This window comes from Lepidochelys kempii, chromosome 2 (genome assembly GCF_965140265.1).
Source record: "Lepidochelys kempii isolate rLepKem1 chromosome 2, rLepKem1.hap2, whole genome shotgun sequence".
NCBI classification, from domain to species: Eukaryota; Metazoa; Chordata; order Testudines; family Cheloniidae; genus Lepidochelys; species Lepidochelys kempii.
The window spans coordinates 265,713,544-265,734,552 of NC_133257.1; the positions used below are offsets into that span (position 1 = coordinate 265,713,544).

Genomic DNA, 21,009 nt, shown 5'->3' on the forward strand with positions numbered 1-21,009 from the left:
TTCAGATCTGAGGGACGATATGCCCCCTGGTTCTCCCCCCCCAGCCCTCCAGAGTATAACTGCATAGCCATGGCTTGTTAATTGCTGCTACAGACCAGCACCTGGAAGCTTACACAGGACACTGCATACACCATTTTGGAGAGAGCAGGCGAACATGGTGGCAAGTTTTAAAACAACACTTACTGAGAGGGGTGGATTAAAAGAACGATTGAGAAATACATTCCACAGGTATTGCTGGCTATTTTGAACAAGGGCTAACAACAAATCTGAATATGTATTCCTGCCATGGCAAACAGTGCACTGGTCCTTGAAACGCAACCTCTTACAGGAGTGTTTCAAAGTCAACATTCTGGTAGAGCCTAATGAAGTGAAAAATGGTGAACAATACTTCGACTTCTCTGTAAACCTGAATGCACAATTACTACTGCCCACATTTTACAGAGGGGTAAACCGAGGCACAGGGTGGGGACGTGACTTGCCCAAGGTCATCCAAGAGGTGAACGGCAAGGCGGGAATAGCACCTCCATTCTCCTGCCTCCTAAATCCAGTGCCCTAGCCCCGCTGTACCAATGGAAGTGCTCCTTCTTTTAGGATCAAAGCAAATACGACTTTTCTCCCCCAAACCAAGAGAGTTTTGAACTTACCAAAAGAATGTGTACACATTTGCAAGGAGGTGGGATTTTATATTCGGAAGCGAGACGTAAGTGTTTTGTAATAAAATGAATGCTGGGTTTAAATAACATTTTCACATAGAAGTGAGGCAGTTATGGGCTTTTAAGTTTTATTGTTGAGAGCTTTCTTAAACAAAGTGAATCAGTGTTAGTAACTGTATATTCTACTTGCTGGCTGAACATCAAAGCTCATTCATTTCCCTCATCTATGTTACCCAGATCAAAGGGTTAATAATGAAGAGCAGATGAGTTAATTTTGATCCTCTACAAAGCACAAAAGGTAAATGAGATACCACATAGAGAAAATCCAGAGAACAGACTATAGTCAGATTTCACGATGGAGTCTATGTATGTTTGGAAAAATCTACTTGCATCTAGGTATCCGATTGTGTCAGTAAACACAGGCAGGAGGTTATATTGCTGCCAAAAAGACAAATCCCGAAGTGCAAATTACTCCATACCCTGCTGCTGGAACTGGCTTCAAGCCAACTCTCTTGGTACAGAATTCAGCCTATTTTCCCCCCACATGGCAACTCAACATCATGTTCAAACTAATGCAACCAGAGCCTCTTTGATGGGCACTTTTATGAACTGAGAATTAATAATTAAAGCCAAATTTGAAGTCTGCAGTGCCACGCTAAGGCTGGTTGTTACCCTCCAGAGCTAGCAAAGCTTCTCAAATAACACATAATTACAGACTCCAGCCGGTATGCGCCACAACTTGATTTAGTGGGTTGCAAGTGGTTCCAATAAAATGCATCATTTACAGAATGAAGCCCAAGTGCAGTGGTAAGATTCTGCATTTGGTGGTACAGCCAAAATACAATAATGTGGCTTGACACTGAGGAATGTTTTGGGGCCATGTGTTGTAACAGTAACATTTTAAGATCCACAGGGCCAAATGACGCTCTCACCCTTACATGTAAATTCTAGAGTCAGTACAGTGGGATCACTGCAAATGACAACAGAATTTGGCCTGTAGTATTTGAACTTTTGAATATTTTTATATCAGTCTTTGGTGCAACAGTAAATTGAACAACTGTGACACCTTATACGTATGAAGATAATACATTGTATTTACTCTAGGCCCTGGTCTACACTAGGACTTTAGGTCGAATTTAGCAATGTTAAATCGATTTAAACCTGCACCCGTCCACACAGTGAAGCCCTTTATTTCGACTTAAAGGGCTCTTAAAATCGATTTCCTTACTCCACCCGACAAGTGGATTAGCGCTTAAATCGACGTTCCCAGCTCGAATTTGGGGTACTGTGGACACAATTCAATGGTATTGGCCTCCGGGAGCTATCCCAGAGTGCTCCATTCTGACCGCTCTGGACAGCACTCTCAACTCAGATGCACTGGCCAGGTAGACAGGAAAAGAACCGCGAACTTTTGAATCTCATTTCCTGTTTGGCCAGCGTGGCAAGCTGCAGGTGACCATGCAGAGCTCATCAGCACAGGTGACCATGATGGAGTCCCAGAATCGCAAAAGAGCTCCAGCATGGACCGAACGGGAGGTACGGGATCTGATCGCTGTTTGGGGAGAGGAATCCGTGCTATCAGAACTCCGTTCCAGTTTTCGAAATGCCAAAACCTTTGTGAAAATCTCCCAGGGCATGAAGGACAGAGGCCATAACAGGGACCCGAAGCAGTGCCGCGTGAAACTGAAGGAGCTGAGGCAAGCCTACCAGAAAACCAGAGAGGCGAACAGCCGCTCTGGGTCAGAGCCCCAAACATGCCGCTTCTATGATGAGCTGCATGCCATTTTAGGGGGTTCAGCCACCACTACCCCAGCCGTGTTGTTTGACTCCTTCAATGGAGATGGAGGCAATACGGAAGCAGGTTTTGGGGACGAAGAAGATGATGATGATGAGGAGGTTGTAGATAGCTCACAGCAAGCAAGCGGAGAAACCGGTTTTCCCGACAGCCAGGAACTGTTTCTCACCCTAGACCTGGAGCCAGTACCCCCCGAACCCACCCAAGGCTGCCTCCTGGACCCAGCAGGCGGAGAAGGGACCTCTGGTGAGTGTACCTTTTAAAATGCTATACATGGTTTAAAAGCAAGCATGTGAAAGGATTACTTTGCCCTGGCATTTGCGGTTCTCCTAGATGTAGTCCTAAAGCCTTTGCAAAAGGTTTCTGGGGAGGGCAGCCTTATTTCGTCCTTCATGGTAGGACACTTTATCACTCCAGGCCAGTAACACATACTCGGGAATCACTGTAGAACAAAGCATTGCAGTGTATGTTTGCTGGCATTCAACCAAAATCCGTTCTTTCTCTCTCTGTGTTATCCTCAGGAGAGTGAGATATAATTCATGGTCACCTGGTTGAAATAGGGTGCTTTTCTTCAGGGACACTCAGTATAGCCCATTCCTGCTGGGCTGTTTGCCTGTGGCTGAACAGAAATGTTCCCCGCTGTTAGCCACAGGGAGGGGGGAAGGTTGAGGGGGTAGTCACGCGGTGGGAGGAGGCAAAATGCGACCTTGTAACGAAAGCACATGTGCTATGTATGTAATGTTAACAGCAAGGTTTACCCTGAAAGAGTGTAGCGACTGTTTTATAAAATGTGTCTTTTTAAATACCGCTGTCCCTTTTTTTTTCCTCCACCAGCTGCATGTGTTTCAATGATCACAGGATCTTCTCCTTCCCAGAGGCTAGTGAAGCTTAGAAAGAAAAAAAAATGCACTCGAGATGAAATGTTCTCTGAGCTAATGCTGTCCTCCCACACTGACAGAGCACAGACGAATGCGTGGAGGCAAATAATGTCAGAGTGCAGGAAAGCACAAAATGACCGGGAGGAGAGGTGGAGGGCTGAAGAGAGTAAGTGGCGGGCTGAAGACAGGGCTGAAGCTCAAATGTGGCGGCAGCGTGATGAGAGGAGGCAGGATTCAATGCTGAGGCTGCTGCAGGACCAAACCAGAATGCTCCAGTGTATGGTTGAGCTGCAGCAAAGGCAGCTGGAGCACAGACTGCCACTGCTGCCCCTCTGTAACCAACCGCCCTCCTCCCCAAGTTCCATAGCCTCCACACCCAGACGCCCAAGAACGCGGTGGGGGGGCCTCCGGCCAACCAGCCACTCCACAACAGAGGATTGCCCAAAAAAAAGAAGGCTGTCATTCAATAAATTTTAAAGTTGTAAACTTTTAAAGTGCTGTGCTTAAAGTGCTGTGTGGCATTTTCCTTCCCTCCTCCACCACCCCTCCTGGGATACCTTGGTAGTCATCTCCCTATTTGTGTGATGAATGAATAACGAATGCATGACTGTGAAGCAGCAATGACTTTATTGCCTCTGCAAGCGGTGATTAAAGGGAGGAGGGGAGGGTGGTTAGCTTACAGGGAAGTAGAGTGAACCAAGGGGCGGGGGGTTTCATCAAGGAGAAACAAACAGAACTTGCCTCAATCTCCCACCCCGCCATAAACGTCTCCCCCTTACTCTCACAGATATTGTGGAGCACACAGCAAGCAGTAATAACAGTGGGAATATTGGTTTCGCTGAGGTCTAAGCGAGTCAGTAAACTGCGCCAGCGCGCCTTTAAACGTCCAAATGCACATTCTACCACCATTCTGCACTTGCTCAGCCTGTAGTTGAACAGCTCCTGACTACTGTCCAGGCTGCTTGTGTACGGCTTCATAAGCCATGGCATTAAGGGGTAGGCTGGGTCCCCAAGGATACATATAGGCATTTCAACATCCCCAACAGTTATTTTCTGGTCTGGGAAGAAAGTCCCTTCCTGCAGCTTTTGAAACAGACCAGAGTTCCTGAAGATGCGAGCGTCATGCACCTTTCCCGGCCATCCCACGTTGATGTTGGTGAAACGTCCCTTGTGATCCACCAGAGCTTGCAGCACTATCGAAAAGTACCCCTTGCGGTTTATGTACTCGCCGGCTTGGTGCTCTGGTGCCAAGATAGGGATATGGGTTCCGTCTATAGCCCCACCACAGTTAGGGAATCCCATTGCAGCAAAGCCATCCACTATGACCTGCACATTTCCCAGGGTCACTACCCTTGATATCAGCAGATCTTTGATTGCGTGAGCTACTTGCATCACAGCAGCCCCCACAGTAGATTTGCCCACTCCAAATTGATTCCCAACTGACCGGTAGCTGTCTGGCGTTGCAAGCTTCCACAGGGCTATCGCCACTCGCTTCTCAACTGTGAGGGCTGCTCTCATCCTGGTATTCATGCGCTTCAGGGCAGGGGAAAGCAAGTCACAAAGTTCCATGAAAGTGCCCTTACGCATGCGAAAGTTTCGCAGCCACTGGGAATCGTCCCAGACCTGCAACACTATGCGGTCCCACCAGTCTGTGCTTGTTTCCCGAGCCCAGAATCGGCGTTCCACAGCATGAACCTGCCCCATTAGCACCATGATGCATGCATTGGCAGGGCCCATGCTTTCAGAGAAATCTGTGTCCATGTCCTGATCACTCACGGGACCGCGCTGACGTCGCCTCCTCGCCCGGTATCGCGTTGCCATGTTCTGGTGCTGCATATACTGCTGGATAATGCGTGTGGTGGTTGATGTGCTCCTAATTGCCAAAATGAGCTCAGCGGCCTCCATGCTTGCCTTGGTATGGCGTCCGCACAGAAAAAAGGCGCGGAACCATTGTCTGCCGTTGCTCTGACGGAGGGAGGGGCGACTGACGACACGGCTTACAGGGTTGGCTTCAGGGAGCTAAAATCAACAAAGGGTGTGCCTGTACATCAAGGAGTATTTCAGGCAGGACTGCACGGAGGGTTCCAATAAGAAATGGTGCACCAAAGTTATCGTTGTTATTGGAACAAGGAGGTTAGCCTGGCCTCTGATTGATACATGGCTAGATTAACCTCGCTGCGCCTTCTCTGTGACTGACTGCAGTGTGATCTAGACAGGGGAGGAGGAAAATGAGTACAAAACAAATCTGGTCTATTTCTTGTTCTGACCCACTCCATCTATCCTTTACATCTTCGGCTGGCAGCAGACAAAAAAGGCGCGAAATGATTGTCTGCCCTTGCTTTCACGGGGGGAGGGAGGGTGGGAACGGGGTCCTGACGATATGTACCCAGAACCACCCGCGACAATGTTTTAGCCCCATCAGGCATTGGGATATCAACCCAGAATTCCAATGGGCAGCGGAGACTGCGGGAACTGTGGGATAGCTACCCACAGTGCAACGCTCCAGAAGTCGACGCTTGCCTCGGTACTGTGGAAGCGCTCCGCCGAGTTAATGCACTTAATGCACTTAGAGCATTTTCTGTGGGGACACACACACTCGAATATATAAAACCGATTTCAAAAAAACCGACTTCTATAAATTCGACCTAATTTCGTAGTGTAGACATACCCTTAGATTTTAAGAAGTGAACAAGGGTATGTCTCTCCAACTGCAAAGAAATATTTAAGAGAGACTAGTTGGGGAGTGGAGCAGGACTCTTCTGATTTTAAGACAAGCTCTGTCTTTACACCCTGAACCTGTAGCTATCAGACATGAACAAATAATTATTGTCAGGTATTTCAGTGGTCTGCTCTAAACTGTGATGTCTCAATTCTGACATGCATCCTAGCCAGTTTCCCTCTGTGATCCTTCAACACTTTATGCAGAGGGAAAAGAGTAGTTAGCATCCTTCTGTATCAAGCACCTTACAAGGGAATTTGCTCACAAAGGGAAACTGATGAGCATTGCAGGATCTTAGTTTTGTTTAGCAGCCAGCTCCATTGGCAGCTGTGTGCCATTGGGGTTGTCTTCAGGGTGGTATCTAGATATCATGATTTTTGCCCTACGGATGTCTAACCTGGTAGTAGCCAGTAGCATGCTGAAGCGGGTAAGGGAAATAACATATATATTTTAAATCTGTACAGCACAAAAAGAAGGATCCACGCTAACGTTTTTTCTTCAATATCCAAGAGAAACATTTACTCTGTCCTAGTACACGTATGCGTTACTCTGTCTGGTAGTGTAAATGTATTAGTCACAATGGCAATGGTAACCACTTCATTGCTGGCTCCCCCCACTGCAACGTGCTGGACTGCTGTCATCCATTAGCATCCTGCTGAAAGCAGTGGAGTATCAGAATGCACCTGATACATTCAACAGCACAGCAGCTGCATTCTGCCTATACAGGCTTGGAGGCCCAAATGTTCCAAAGCATGCAGCACATACTCAAAGCCCAACGAGCGCACACAGGAAGGGATGTGCATGTCAACCCCTGCCTCACCATGCGTGTGAAGGTCTGACACGCAACACGTAGTTCTTCCATTGTGCTTTTATCCATAGATCTCAAAAGGCTTCATAAAGGAGTGCAAATATCATCAACACCATGTTACAGATAGGGAAACAGACACAGAGGTAGGCCCTTGCCCAAAAACAGGTGAGTGGCCGAGTGGGGAAGCAAACCCAGCTCTCCTGAATCCCACCCCAGTGCTATCAACTGGGGCACTGCAGAAAAATTGAGCCAAACGGCTGACAAGAGTGAAGTGCTTAATAGCCCCTTGCATAAAAATCAATGGAGTATGTCATGGGTATATGGGATTTATTTATTAATAGAAAGCCTCCTGAGGTGACGCTGTCCCATCTTGTGAGTGGGCGGTGATTTTAAACCATTACTTCTGTGTTACTTCTCTTTGGACAGAGTGTTTTGAAATGGGTACATCCAGCAGCCTGTCTTGGAACGACAAGTCCAGAGTAAAAACTGAGCAACCTTTGGAAAAGATGCATTTTCTTTCTCTAATAGGTAGAGCACAGCCCAGCCGTGCCTCACACCCCACCAAGGGAGAGTACCGTAACATTGTGGTTGCTAAGGCCTAAAGGGAACCCGGGGACAGTAGGGAAGGACCAGCTTATTTCTTGCCCCCTTCTGATGTGGATCTTGGGCACTGATGGCCCACCAGCCAGCCCCAGAGCAACTTCTCCGAGTTCCTCCCTGCCACTGAGCTCGGGACAGGGGAAGCAGTGCTGGTTCCACAGCCCTTTAGAAAATCACTACCTCATCACACGTGGCTGAAAATTGATCCCATACCCACGATCTTTGCAGCCACAAAGGACTATGGGATACAGGGGGCACCAGAACAAATCTTCGGCCATTTTGTTGTGGGTTGTGGTCCAAAAATAGCCGAGAACCGTTAAAATATTCTAAGTGAAACTATTAATTTAATCTTTTATAGTAGCTTCTCCCACCCTTCACACCTCCGCTACTTCCAAAAAATAATACACCTTTTACAACCTTCCTAAAATTATTTGTAGATTTTTTTCTCCTAGACACACTGCAGAAGTGTCCTCGAATGGGGGAATGCAATTTCATATAAACAAGAGAATAAATAATATTTTACAAAGAGCAACGTGAGTTAGGAACATGCGTTTACTCAAAATCTCTATTTGTTTTCACATGAATGTACCTTTTGCAGTGTAAATTAACTATGTGTGCTTTGCCGGCCCTGCCAATCCTCGAGGTTTTATGACAAATCTCATGATATTTGGTGTTTTTCTTAAAGTTCCAGCCTCTGGAGTCAAATGATTACTTGAGACTCTCATTTAAAAAGAAGTTTCTAGCCCTTATGATTGCACAGAAAGCCTGCAAATGTGACCTGAGTGAGTCCTACAAGCTCAGACACCGGATGACAAAGAAAAGGAGTCCAGAATGATCACTTAAAAATCTCACGCTTTTAAGGCACGCATAATTCTGGGGGGTATGGCTCATGATTTTTGAATGCTTAGGGGTGCCAAGACTGCTTTCCTTTTGTGAAAAGTGATATTGGGGACCTCTCACTAATGGAAGAAAACTCTTACACTTCTATTACCAGCCTGCACAGCTCATTTTCTGCATATTTCCAGCTTGGTCTATTTTTGACATGCAGCTGGCTATTTTAATGACTTTAAGGGGGAGAGGGGCATGGTGTGGCATACAATACAAAAGCAATAAAGCTTCCAGAGAAGGTTCTTTGAATGGCAGGTTAAACGAGATACAGTATCCTTCATTCCAAAGACTCACATGATATGGCCCAACTAACAACCAACAGGTAACTCTTTGCTCTGATTATCAACTCTAAGAACAACCTTTTGCCACCTTTGTTATTTCTCTAAGGTTTCTATAATCCCTTAGTACCCTGAAAATGAGTAAATTTCCTTCCATGTTCTGCACACAGGGACAGAAAATGATCTGAGACTGAACATTAGCAGAATTGAAATGCATTTGTCTGGTAGTTATATTTAATACTAGAACAAACAGCTCCTCAAAGCAAAAGCGTTGAAAGAAGCTTCCACTGATTCTGGCTTGGAGAAAACGGAAACGGATGGAAAGCCACTGGATCCAGTAACCAATCAGAAAATGCTTCACATTTCTACAGAGCCTTCTATGCAGGGTTCTCATGGTACTTCTCTAACCTTAATGGATTAAGCCTCACCACCCTCCTGGGAGGTAGGTATAGGTCCTTTTTACAGGTGGGGAAACTGAGACACTGAGGTTAAGTGACTTGGCCAAAGTCACTGTCATAAATACAACCCAGAACTCCTTTGCTCTCAGTCCTTGTTAACCACAAGACCAGCCCATCCCTTGTTTATCACCCCAATCCTTACTGACAGCTGGCATGAAGAGAAACCACAGATGTCTCCTATGACAGACCCCGTTAGCATGAGGGAGAAAATGTATAAATACAAGCACATGCAGAGAGTATGTGTACGGTAATAGACAGAAAAAGCAAGCAATACCTTATAAGCATTTGGTGTACCTTCTATGCTTCCATCTTGAGACATTAATGGATCCTGGGGGGAAAAACAAAGGTGGGGGGATTTTTTTCTAAAAATACCTTAAGTTGAGATGCTATACACAAAATGCATTGGAAGACCATGGCCTTTTACAGAGGTGATATTATATGAAGCAGGGAGTTGGGATGAGTTTTTAACCACATGGGTGAGTGAGTGCAAGAGACCAGGAGTGAAGATTTTTGGGCAATGTGTTATTTACTCTGACAGCTATGAACTAGGAAACTGACATCCTTAAGGGTTAAATTTGGGGGGTAGAAGAGGGAGGACAGAACTTTCTTGGCAGCTGGTCCAAGACTCTAGAACTCCCTTCAGGAGGAGATGATAATATTCACAGATCTTATTCTGGTTCTAATTACTCCAGCTACATTCAGTAGTATGAAGGGCTTGTCTATCATGGGGATATTTGTACTGGTGTAGCTATGAGAGGGCAAACACCCAGCATAACTGTGCCACACAAGTGGGAAATCAGCACTTACATTGGCATAACTTACCCTTGTTCAAAACAGAATCAACCCCATGAATCTACACTGGAGGGTTTGCACTAGGATAACTACACCAGTACAGAGATCCCCAGTATAGATATGACCTACCTCACACAATAGTTGATGGTGTGGATGGAAGAAATACCTACATTAAGCCACAGAGGTGCTTGAAAAATTCAAGTTAAAATAAGTTGTTGTCCTTCTTTTACTTTGTGCGCAAAGACAACTGCATTAGAAATCTCCAGCTGGACAGTTCATGCAGTTGCTTTTCACACCTAGGGAGCTGGGGTTAGATCACAAGTTTGACAATAGTGTCTTAGCTGCTAATGACATTTTGTTAGAAACAAAAAGCCCACTAGACAGTTGACAGTCTCTGTTTAAGAGGTGCCCAGGACTGGAATACTAAGCTGTTACTGCCAGTCAAGTAAGATACAATAGCTTCACCACTGGGCTGAGGAAGATGAGAACTGGGACTAGAATCATGGTGTTGCATGTCAAGAATGAAGTGCATTTGCAAACACTTGTCAGAAATGGTCTAGCTATTACTTAGTCCTGCCTGGAATGCAAGGGACTAGACTAGGTGATCTCCTGAGGTCCCTTCAGTCCCACACTTCTTTGATTCTGTGGGAATGGCAGGGGGCAAAAGAACCTTGAGACTGGAATGGCAAATACTGCAGTAGGCCAGAGCTGTACAGGGATGAAGCTTTGTAACTACACAGGATCAGAATCAATGAGAGGTTAAAGACGAGACGAGGGACCACCAGGAGAAAGTGGAAAAGCAAAGCTTGGTGCAGTTGTCTCCCACAAGCTTTGTCTGTTGCTGGTCTGCAGTCCACCATGTCAAGATATGCATACGGCATCACTTCTCTGAGTCTGACTCTTAGCTGATCTGACCGTTTCCACTCACACACATAAGTAAGAAAACTGAAGTACTGCAAAACTCCTAAGGCATGAGGTCCTACTCTCGATCAGCCAATAAATACAAAATAGTTCAAAGAATTTCTTAGATTGTCTAATTTATTGAGAGGGCTTCACTGCAGAGAGCATAAAGAAAAGGTCACTTTCTACACTTACTACTATGCAAAAATGGGATCTGAGTTTGGTTTTGGGTTGGGAAAGTGATGTTTTGGGCATTATTTGATTTGCTTAACTGGAGAGCTGTTTGAAAAATATGAACATCTTGCATAAAAAACTTCTCTGTGTTTACCAAAACTTTAAATTTATTTTTTTTCAACCAGTTGTTAAGCTGACTAGAAAACAGGATGAATTTGTCACTGAAATTTTCTCTAAACAATCACCCCTTTTTTAAGATCAAAATTTCAATGTAAAGTTTTGTCAATAATTCAAAATCCCGTTCTGCTTAAATGTTCATGTTGCAATCTTAGATCTGATCTACTCTACAGATACAAATGTGTTTTTCAAACCAATACGTGACACTCCTCTGACCCAGTTACATGGTTGTGTCCTCACAACAAGGTTTTCCCATGACACAAATGTGTCAACGCCTATTTGTTCTAAGCCTAACATCTTACCTGCGTTTGGATCACTGCACAGGGGGAAAAAAATCTGTGCAGCCGTCTCACAGCCTCATTAGCGGACAGGTTCTGGAGGACACGCAAGCAGAGTAGCACCAGAATCACACAAGGTAATATACTTTATGGTGTCCTACCATAGGGAGGACTGGGAGGAAGGAGGACTGGCCAAACCAATTGCCTAGATACAATCAGTGGGTCCTCTGTGCACTTCAAAACACAGTGTGCCAAACCAATTATAGGTAGACAACCACGCATCAGTCTAAGCCTATGGCAAGGGTAGAACATTTAGCTGCCATGGATACTAACAAACAAAGTATTAACCATGTTGTATGTGGACACAAACCATGTTCAAAACCAGCCATAACCCTACCTGGTTACAGACTCAATCTGTAGCATAGACAGGACCCAGCTGAAAAGGAAGGAAGGAAGGGAAGGAACACGCAGAACAGAGATGAGTTTGCTTTGTTTGTTTAAACCAAAGAAAATAACAATGTGCAGCTGAAACCTGCTCAGAGCTCCCTGCAGTGGAATGTTGGATTCTTCCCTGGAGAACCATTCATGGCTCCTGTGCCTCAAACATGACCCTTTTCTGCACAAGATGAAAGCAAGCTGCTCTGCTTGTGAGAGCTGGCATTTTGGAAGGGACATGCCAAGGCTATTCTTAGCACCTGCCCTCTTCTGAAATGAAGATTGAGGCAAGGAAGAAGAGAGTCTCTTGTGTTAAATAAGCACAGCAGGGGGAATTATTAAATGAACGCTGACAAGTGGTTTAGTCACACAGATGACCCCAACTTGACAATGGTCTTAACCAACAGGAAATAATTTAGCTGTGCACAGAAGGCCTTAGATGAACTCACTGTCTCATTACTCTCTCCCTCATTCTCCATCCCCCCACTCCTTTCTATTGTTGGTTTCACCCATTTCTTGCCTTAGGTTAAATTATAGACTGTCTTTTCACTCTGTTTAGACAGCACCTAACACGATGTGGCTCTGATCCAGTGCACCTGGAATACAAAGAGCATGTACTATATCAGTTTTTAAACTTGTGATAGGATGGTAGTTATACTGCAAGTTACATTTTACATATGAAAATTTAAAATTACAATTTAAGGATCAAAATACTCTTAAATCTACCATCCTGGTGCCAAGAAATTAAAATCAACACGAACAACTTTTGTTTTGCTTCAAATCTACAGACAAATATTTTGCAGCCCAGTGGCTCTCTAGTAGCTGCAAGCTAGCAAATACTATTCCCCAGAACTGTGAGGGTGAAGGGACTGTTGCACATGTTCCAGATTTGGCAAATCAAACATGATACATAAGTTGAAGTTAAAACATGATCATCTTGGTTAATTGCAGCTGGTTTTGAAACATGCAAGATGGATTGAAGTCCGTGCTCATCAAATGAAAGAATCAAATCAGAGGGAGAAAAAAATCTCAAGCTGCAAGCTGTGAGAAATAAAATTAATGTTAACTTTATTATCTTTAATCTCAGTGTATTTTTTCTTTTAGTACAGAAACTTGCTTAGATTTCTTTTTATTGCAAAAGTGCCTAGGAGCCCTAGACATGGATCAGGATGCCACTGTGCTAGGCACTGTACAAACGCAGAACACAAAGACAGTCCCTGCTCCAAGGAGCTTACAATCTACATATAACACAAGAAACAACAGAGGGATAGACAGACCAACATGGGAGTACAAGGAAATGAGACAATACTGGTCAGTATCATTGGTAGTGGTCTCTGCACACTAGCAGCCTAGCTGTTGTCACTTTTCTGACAGGCTTCACAGCAAAGGAGAGTTCTGAGGAGGGCGTTGGAGATGTTGATGGGGAACTTCTCCCGGGAGTGAGCGGCAATGTGGGAGAAAGCACAAAGGTGCTTGTTTGAAAATGTAACAAGATGACAATGGAGGCTAGCATCATAGGCCTATCAGAGGGGAAGCTGATCTTTCAACACTGAATGAGAAATAATAGGGAGGGTAGGGATAGGTCGTGAATGGCCTTGAAAGTGAAGACAAGTAGCTTATGTCTGATACAAAAGAGAAGAGGGAGCCAGTGAAGGGATGCAAAGAGAAGGTGACATGGTCAAAGCAGGGCTAGGAAAGTGGTCTTTGCAGCAGCCTTCTGAATGGATATCAGCGGGGCATGACTGCCTTTGTCAAGGCCAGAGAGAAGGACGTTGCAGACAGTAACTGAAATGCGAGAAGAAAAGGAGTACTTGTGGCACCTTAGAGACTAACCAATTTATTTGAGCATGAGCTTTCGTGAGCTACAGCTCACTTCATCGGAAGCATACCGATGAAGTGAGCTGTAGCTCACGAAAGCTCATGCTCAAATAAATTGGTTAGTCTCTAAGGTGCCACAAGTACTCCTTTTCTTTTTGCAAAGACAGACTAACACGGCTGTTACTCTGAAACCTGAAATGCGAGAATCACAGTTGTATCAGAAATAGTATCAGAGGCTTGTATTTCAGCACAGGACACAGGATTTGTTGTTTACATCACTCCAACGTCTTCCTAATTGACAAGTAAGCTCTACCTTCATTGGATTCCTGCCTAGCAGGAAAATGGAGTGCACGTACACTCCAGTGCTGCACACTATACCCGTAATATGAAAAAAGAGCACTCTGACGAGATTCAGATTCCTTAATCTTGTATCAGTGGGCAATGGGTTAAATGGAAATGCTGTAGAGCTGAGTTAACAGCACCAGCTGGTCTTGAGGAGCAAGAGGGGCAAAGAAGATGGTAGTCAGGAACCTGAGAGAAGGAAACAGGGGGAGAAAGGTCAGGGTTGTAAACGAAGAGGCGATGAAACGGAAGAGACTAGCACGTGAGGGAGGGAGCAGGTCAGCGTGGTCAGTTGAAAGGGAGATCCTGGAAACTGGAAGGTAGGAGCACCAAATACACCAAGAAAGTCAGAAGGGAGACCCCATGCCTGTTGATGTCCTCCACCTTCTTTTAAAGGAAGACAAGGCAAACAAGAAGATAGAAGGAACCACCACGTTACTGTAACTATTGGGTAGCCTTCTAGAACTGTAGTACAGGAGACATTAATATAGTGGGCTGGAAATACAAGGGTTGATGTATTAAATACAGACAAACACCTTAAAAAAAAATATATATATATATATATAAATAAATCCTAGATATTTTAACTGCTACTTCCCAAAGGCACAAACTCATCCTTTAAAGCAAGAACGAAATCCGTCCTTGACTCCTGCTTCTTAAAAGAGAATGAAAGAGGTGGGAGCAACACAGCAGACTTCAAAATAATTTTTTATGAAAGATGAATTGAAGTAATGATAATAACCATGCTTTAATGCATCTACAGCATCTTTCAACCAAGGATAAAGCACTTAAATTGATATGCAAACTACACAGAGGGTTTGCTTTGCCCACCACTGAAATGCAGCCACCTTTGGGCTCTGGGTTTATTAACAAAATGAGTAGATGTACAATCTGGTCAAGCCTTCCTTTGTGGGTCAAATGAATCAAAGAGGGGAAATAACCATTGGTGAAGACCATCTGTCATCAACGCCACATCCATTACTGCCAATATTCCAGAATTGTGCCTCTGCGTCTCACCCCACGGCACAGAGCAGTGATGCAAGGTAACAAGCTAATCAGACCAAGGACTGCGGCACCACTACTCCTCAGCAGAAAGAGCACTGACTCTAGATGAGAAAGAGCTTGAATGGTGTCTGAAATTTGATCCTAGTTCCTACCCCAAAAGGTACAAAACCAGAGTAAGTGGGAATGTGTCTACTTCTGAACGCTTGTTACTGAATGTGGACAGCCTGTGTCTTAAGCAAGAACGGGACAGCATTCAGTTTGAATATTTGTAAACACATTGCTATTTCTAATACAGACAACAAAAAGGCATGTCTGTAAAAGGAAAAAGTTAAAACACTTTCTAGTGACTAAGCAATACATTGTCATAAAACAAAACATGGCTTAAGGTTAGCCAAGGCATAGTGTGTGGCAATAATTTAGAGCCATGGAGTATTTGACTGTAGTAAGTTCCACACCTGAGAGCAAGGGACTTACCGTCTTAGCTAGTTGTAAACCACAGAAGGTTTTTCTGGCCAATTCTCGGAGTAGAGAGGGCTCAAATAAGAGTTCAAGATTGCTAACTACCTTTACAAGGATGCAAATTCCTTCAACTGAAGGAGAGACTTTGCCAGATGCTCAGAATGCTTCCCTCTGGTAAACAGTATCACTTTGGTCTTCTCCACATTGAGCACCCAAGTCCATATCTGTCAGATACAGAGCAAGGGAACATCTGTCTGGGTCCAATGAAAAGGAGATGTTGAGCTGAGCATCATCAGCATAAAGATGACACTGGATCCCACAGCCCTACGTAAGGTCTCTCACAGAGATTTCACATACCTACAACAACATGGGTACTAAAAATGAACTTCACAGAACTTTTCAAAAGACTTGGGAGAGGAAGGGCAGTTACCCATATAAATACTGTATTAAACACACAGCTCCCATTTTCCAGCCCTCATGAAATTTACCTTGATTTTAATTACAACATTCAGTTCCTTAAGATAGTGCAATTTCATGTCTTTAGACAGGTGACAAATGTTGTATATTTTGCACTAGATGCATAACAGAAGTTTGTTCTTCTTAAATAAAAGAAAGTGAATTCTAAATATGATATTGACATAATGAACTCCAGAAGATTTCCTCCAATTATGTCTAATAATCACGACTAAACAGAATCTACTAAAACAACTAAGATCTTGATTTAATTTTGATGAATTCACCAAGAGTAGGTGGAGATTAATTATATCAGTGGTTGTACCACTCCTCTGTGCTCACTTACATGTGCACTGGCAAACCTGACCTAATTTACAGTGAAATTCCCAGAGAAACAAGCATCAGACCCACATTTATTTCAACTGAAGTCAGCATTAGTAATATTATTACAATGAATTCCAAATTTTTTGGATTATAAGTGCATAAAGTAAAATTTAGCCTGTCTTTTACAACTGCAGCCTTTCATAAAAGCGAACGTAAAATACTGACAAGCCGTATCTCAGCACTTACAATGCACCATGATGTCAGTGTGATGCTGAAGCAGTGTCATCTTGAAACATGGCATGAAGTCTTTCATTTTACAGCAAAGCTCTCTAACAGCAGCAAAAGAGTCTAATTTGGTGAGATAGCACAGCACAAAATGTTGAAAATTTTAATGGAATGCAATCAACCTGAAACCTAGCCAATTTCAAGATGCAAACTAATAGTACCTTCAGCTGCCCATAGTCTCCCTACCAGTTTCTGTGGCTTTACAATTTCACTGTCCTATATTTTAAAAAAAATGTCAAGGCTGCTTTTTTGGGGAGGAGGAGGAGGAGGAGGAGGAACTCCTGTTGATGCATGAAAGACCCACACTAACAGGAAAAACTGACTGTGCAGGAGAAACAATGAAACTGACAATGCACAAAGTTCTGCCAAATGTACAGAAAAATTGGAAAAATACAGAACATTCCCCTCCCCCCACCCCGACTTTGTTACTGTAATTTAAGGCATCCATACTAGGTAAATCAAAACAGATATGATTTTTAAGTTGGTGTCCCTTCAACACCATCTAGTCTATTGATTATATATTCCAAAACTTTGTATATATTTTTTTAATGACCATTTCCCCATTTTTAATGGTTATCTTTTACCAACAGCACATACGTGTATTTTATCATACTGTTCTTGAAAGTAAAGTGCAATCTATTCATTATATGTTTAATACAGAGACTAAAAACTATCGATCCTTTAAAATTATGACTGCCTCTGACCCAAACGAAATATCCTGATTTACAAAAGGACCCATTCCTAATACAAATTAATGCAGATCAGGTCCTTTTCCATTTACAATAGGAAGTGTCCCTAACCTTGATAGTCCAGGCACCATTAAGTTACTACCTAAAGGCAAGATTCAGACATAACAGATTCCAGAGTTTGATGGATCAGAACAAAGAGCAATCACTTTTTCCAATTCATTTCTCATTCTCAGGAACAGTGAGGCCTTTATTTTCAAGTAGACAAACTAACGTATTCTAATTAAAAGGGACACTAGGAGGATTTAAGATAAAGGTTTTGTTTAATAAATATTTTACAAAACTTAATTGAAATGTCTTTATGAACATCCTTTTAAGTTTAGACGGAAAGCATGCTTTTGGTTTGGATGCAACAATTTTCCTGTGCTGTTTGCAACCTACATAGAGCAGGATTGGGTTAATACAGGTAAACAAGAAAACAAAATTGACCAGAATCAGATTTTAAACAAAAGGTAAATTGATTAGACTTCTTACTTTTTTCAGGCTGAGTTAAATGCAACTATATAAATGGTGAAAAAGTGCAAATTTAACATTTCTTTCAATTTTAAAAATCAAGAGCATTCATAAAGGAAATTAATTTATAGAATTTTTAATCCTTTTGTCCATCACACTAACTACTTTAAAGGTAGACATTTTCAAAATGGTGTGGTGCAGGGAGTTAGTTAAGTCACACTGGAAACCCCCTGCATTGAAAATGTACACAATTGCCTTTTTAAAAAAACTACACAGGCAAAAGAGAACCAGAAACGACAAGATGTGTTGTATCTTTACAACTCATCTATTTTAAGGGACGACTGCTGCCTACCATACCAGGAATGTCTTGACATTCCATGGATGCCAGTCGAAAGCAAATGCAGCCGATGGGATACAGAACCAACAGCAAAGTAGTTAAAATGGCCTAATGGATTTCTTTGTCAATTTGCAAAACTAACTGCTCCACAGCTGAGCAGTTGTATACCAAGTTCTTGCTCATTATTTTTGTGGTGTTCTTTTTCGCAAGGGAGTAAACATTTGCAAATTAGATATTTATAACAATGCTGAATGCTATAATACTTAGAGAGAAAAAACACATGGATTTTATTAACCCCCTAGGACCCTGGCTTCTTTCCAGGTGGCAACACCTAGCAACTGGACGTTTTCAAGGGCTTTTAGGAGAGCCCTACGGACATTTGTACATGAGGCTGAGGAAAGTCTCCACAGTAGAAGTGAAGTGGGACAAGGCTACTCCTGCTTAACGCAGAGCTCTTCATGGCAGGCACAAAATCTATCTCTATGTTTGTACAGTGCCTAGAACAACAGGGCCCAATCCTAGACGTCTCGGTAATATAAGCAACAGAAACCCACAGTGAACTTCACCTGGTGCTTCCCATGTATCTGAGAGTTCGTGACTTGAGCACTGTGTGGGCAACTAGCAGGGAGAAGATGGGTTAACTAGCAGTGCATTACCATGGAAGATAGAAAGGGGGCCTGGGGGTGACCAGCAACAGTAGGTAGAGAGAGGGAATAGTCTGAACAGGAGGAGGTTGGGCTGAGAGTTTTCAGGATTGTGAGGGGGCTAGAAAGATGGAAGTTGATCAGTTTTGTTGTGTTTTCAAAGAGAGCTTCTGGATGCTGAGTTTTTCTGAAAATATAGCAACATTCTAAAGTCAACAGGTTTAGGGGCTATGTCCATAGTAAACCATTTCCAGGAAGTTATAACTTAGTCCTGCCATGAGCACAGGGGACTGAACTAGATGACCTCTCAAGGTCCCTTCCAGTCCTATGATTCTATGATGCTATAACGCAATAAAACACGCTCTCCAGTGCACCTTGACACAGGTCTCCTTTTTACCCTCATTTGTTTAAAGTGTAAGAGTGCAAGAAAAGAAAAAAGTTGATTTCAGATCCTCACTGAGACCTTGGACATAGGCCATGGGATGTTAAGAAAAACCAAGCCAACTAGCCTCTTTGTTTGCTTTGCAAGTGAAGTTACTTTCTCAGTGGGAATTTGCTACACATTTTTAACACTCAGCTTCCTATATGACAGACAATCCTTGGATTTACAATCCCTTATGCTCTAACAATACAGGCAATAATGGCTCCTTTGGGAGAGTTAAAAACCATCAGCTTTTGAAGTAAGAGCAGTCAAACTATGTATTTATAGAAGAGAGCTTAACTATAAAGCTAAATAGCAGCTTTTAAAAAACTCTAAATGGGCCAGTAAGGTGGGCTCGGTGATCAGTGAAACCTGGAAGGTATATTCAGCAGGGGAGAAAAAAAATTAAGTGTGCTGAAAGGACTGCCACTCAATGTTAAATTCTATATACTCTCAGTATCACATTAGCTTTATATCAAACTTCCTCTATAGATCTCAGTGTGTTTTACAAAGAATCATCCCCATTTCAGACATGGAGAAACAAAGGCACTGAGAGAATAACTGACATGCCCAAGGTTACATAGCTGGTCAGTGGCAGTGCCAGGAACAGAACCCCCATCACCTGCCTCCTAAATCTTGTGCTCTGCCCACTGAATTCAGGCTGCCTCTTTTGGGATAGACAGAGTCTCCCTTTTGAGGATACTATCTATGACCTTGTCCCCAAAAAACAGTTACTAACATTTCCGTAACAGTTGTTCGAGATGTGTTGCACATGTCCATTCTGTGTTAGGTGTGGGCGCGCTTCGATACAGTCCCCAGAAATATTCCCCCCAGTGGTACCCGTGGGGTTGTCTCTAATGCCCCCAAGTGCCGTGCTCTCATGTCGCTGGTATAAAGGGACCAGCTGACCCCGTACCCTTCTCAGTTCCCTCTTGCAAGCCAACTCCAACAGAGAGGTCAGAGGGTGGGTCGTAGAATGGACATGTGCAACACATCTCAAAGAACAACAGTTATGGAAAGGTTAGTAACATTTTTTTTCTTCGAGTGCTTGCACATGTCCATTCCCCATTAGGTGACTCCCAAGCAGTAATGCAGGTGGTGGGATCAGAGTTTATGGACATACTGATTGTAACATGGCTCGACCAAACCCGGCATCATCCCTGGCCTGCTGGGTGATGGTGTAGCAGGAAGAAAATGTGTGCACTGATGACCAAGTTGCTGCTCTGCACATGTCCTGGATAGGGACCTGGGCCAGGAACACTGCTGAAGAAGCTTGCACCCTTGTAGAATGGACAGTCAAGACAGCTGCTGGCGGGACCCCTGCCTGCTCGTAGCACGTGCGAATGCATGCTGTAATCCAGGTTGAGCGCCTCTGAAGTGAGATGGGAAGGCCTTGCATCCTGTCTGCTACTGCCACAATGGATCTACAGAATGGTTTTGTCCTCTCAAAATAGAGCACTAGAGTACATTTAACATGCAGTGTTTGGACATGTTGTTCCTCCCTGTTTGCGTTAGGTTCCGGAAAGAAAACCAGCAGGAAAATTGCCTGATTACTGTGAAACTACAAAACTACCTTTGGGAGGAATGCAGGGTGGGGGCATAACTGTATCTTGTCCTTAAAGAAGACCGTGTACGGTGGTTCTGACGTAAGGGCCCAAATCTCTAAGACCCTTCTGGCCAAAGTAATAGCCACCAGAAAGGCCACTTTCCGGGAAAGGTATTATAGGGAACAAGTAACCAGCAGCTCAAACAGGGGGCCCATGAGTTTTGATCAGATGGGGTTTAGGTTTCCCAGGGGAATGGACTCCAGAATCTGAGAGTATAGTCTTTCTAGGCCTTCAGGAAGCAGATGGACATTTCATGCGAGAAAACTGATTAGCTATCCACTG

The 21,009-nt window shown here is 43.6% G+C and overlaps 2 protein-coding genes across 7 annotated transcripts in view; one reads left to right on the forward strand and one right to left on the reverse strand.

Annotated features, from left to right (window-relative positions):
• SETD2 (SET domain containing 2, histone lysine methyltransferase) overlaps window positions 1-21,009 on the reverse strand; it is a 153,608-nt gene that overhangs the window by 15,363 nt on the left and 117,236 nt on the right. For 5 of the 6 annotated variants that reach the window (XM_073334861.1, XM_073334859.1, XM_073334862.1 and 2 more), the window contains one exon: window positions 9,352-9,405. The exons of the other annotated variant lie outside the window; for it this stretch is intronic. In XM_073334861.1, coding sequence (XP_073190962.1) covers window positions 9,352-9,405 — 54 coding nt within the window. The remainder of the gene's footprint in view (window positions 1-9,351; window positions 9,406-21,009) is intronic. 6 annotated transcript variants of the gene reach the window in all.
• Window positions 1,899-3,803, forward strand: LOC140907949 (uncharacterized). Its single transcript, XM_073335037.1, has 2 exons — window positions 1,899-2,694; window positions 3,283-3,803. The coding sequence occupies exons 1-2, from the start codon at window positions 2,112-2,114 to the stop codon at window positions 3,801-3,803; spliced, it is 1,104 nt and encodes a 367-aa protein (XP_073191138.1). The 5' UTR covers window positions 1,899-2,111.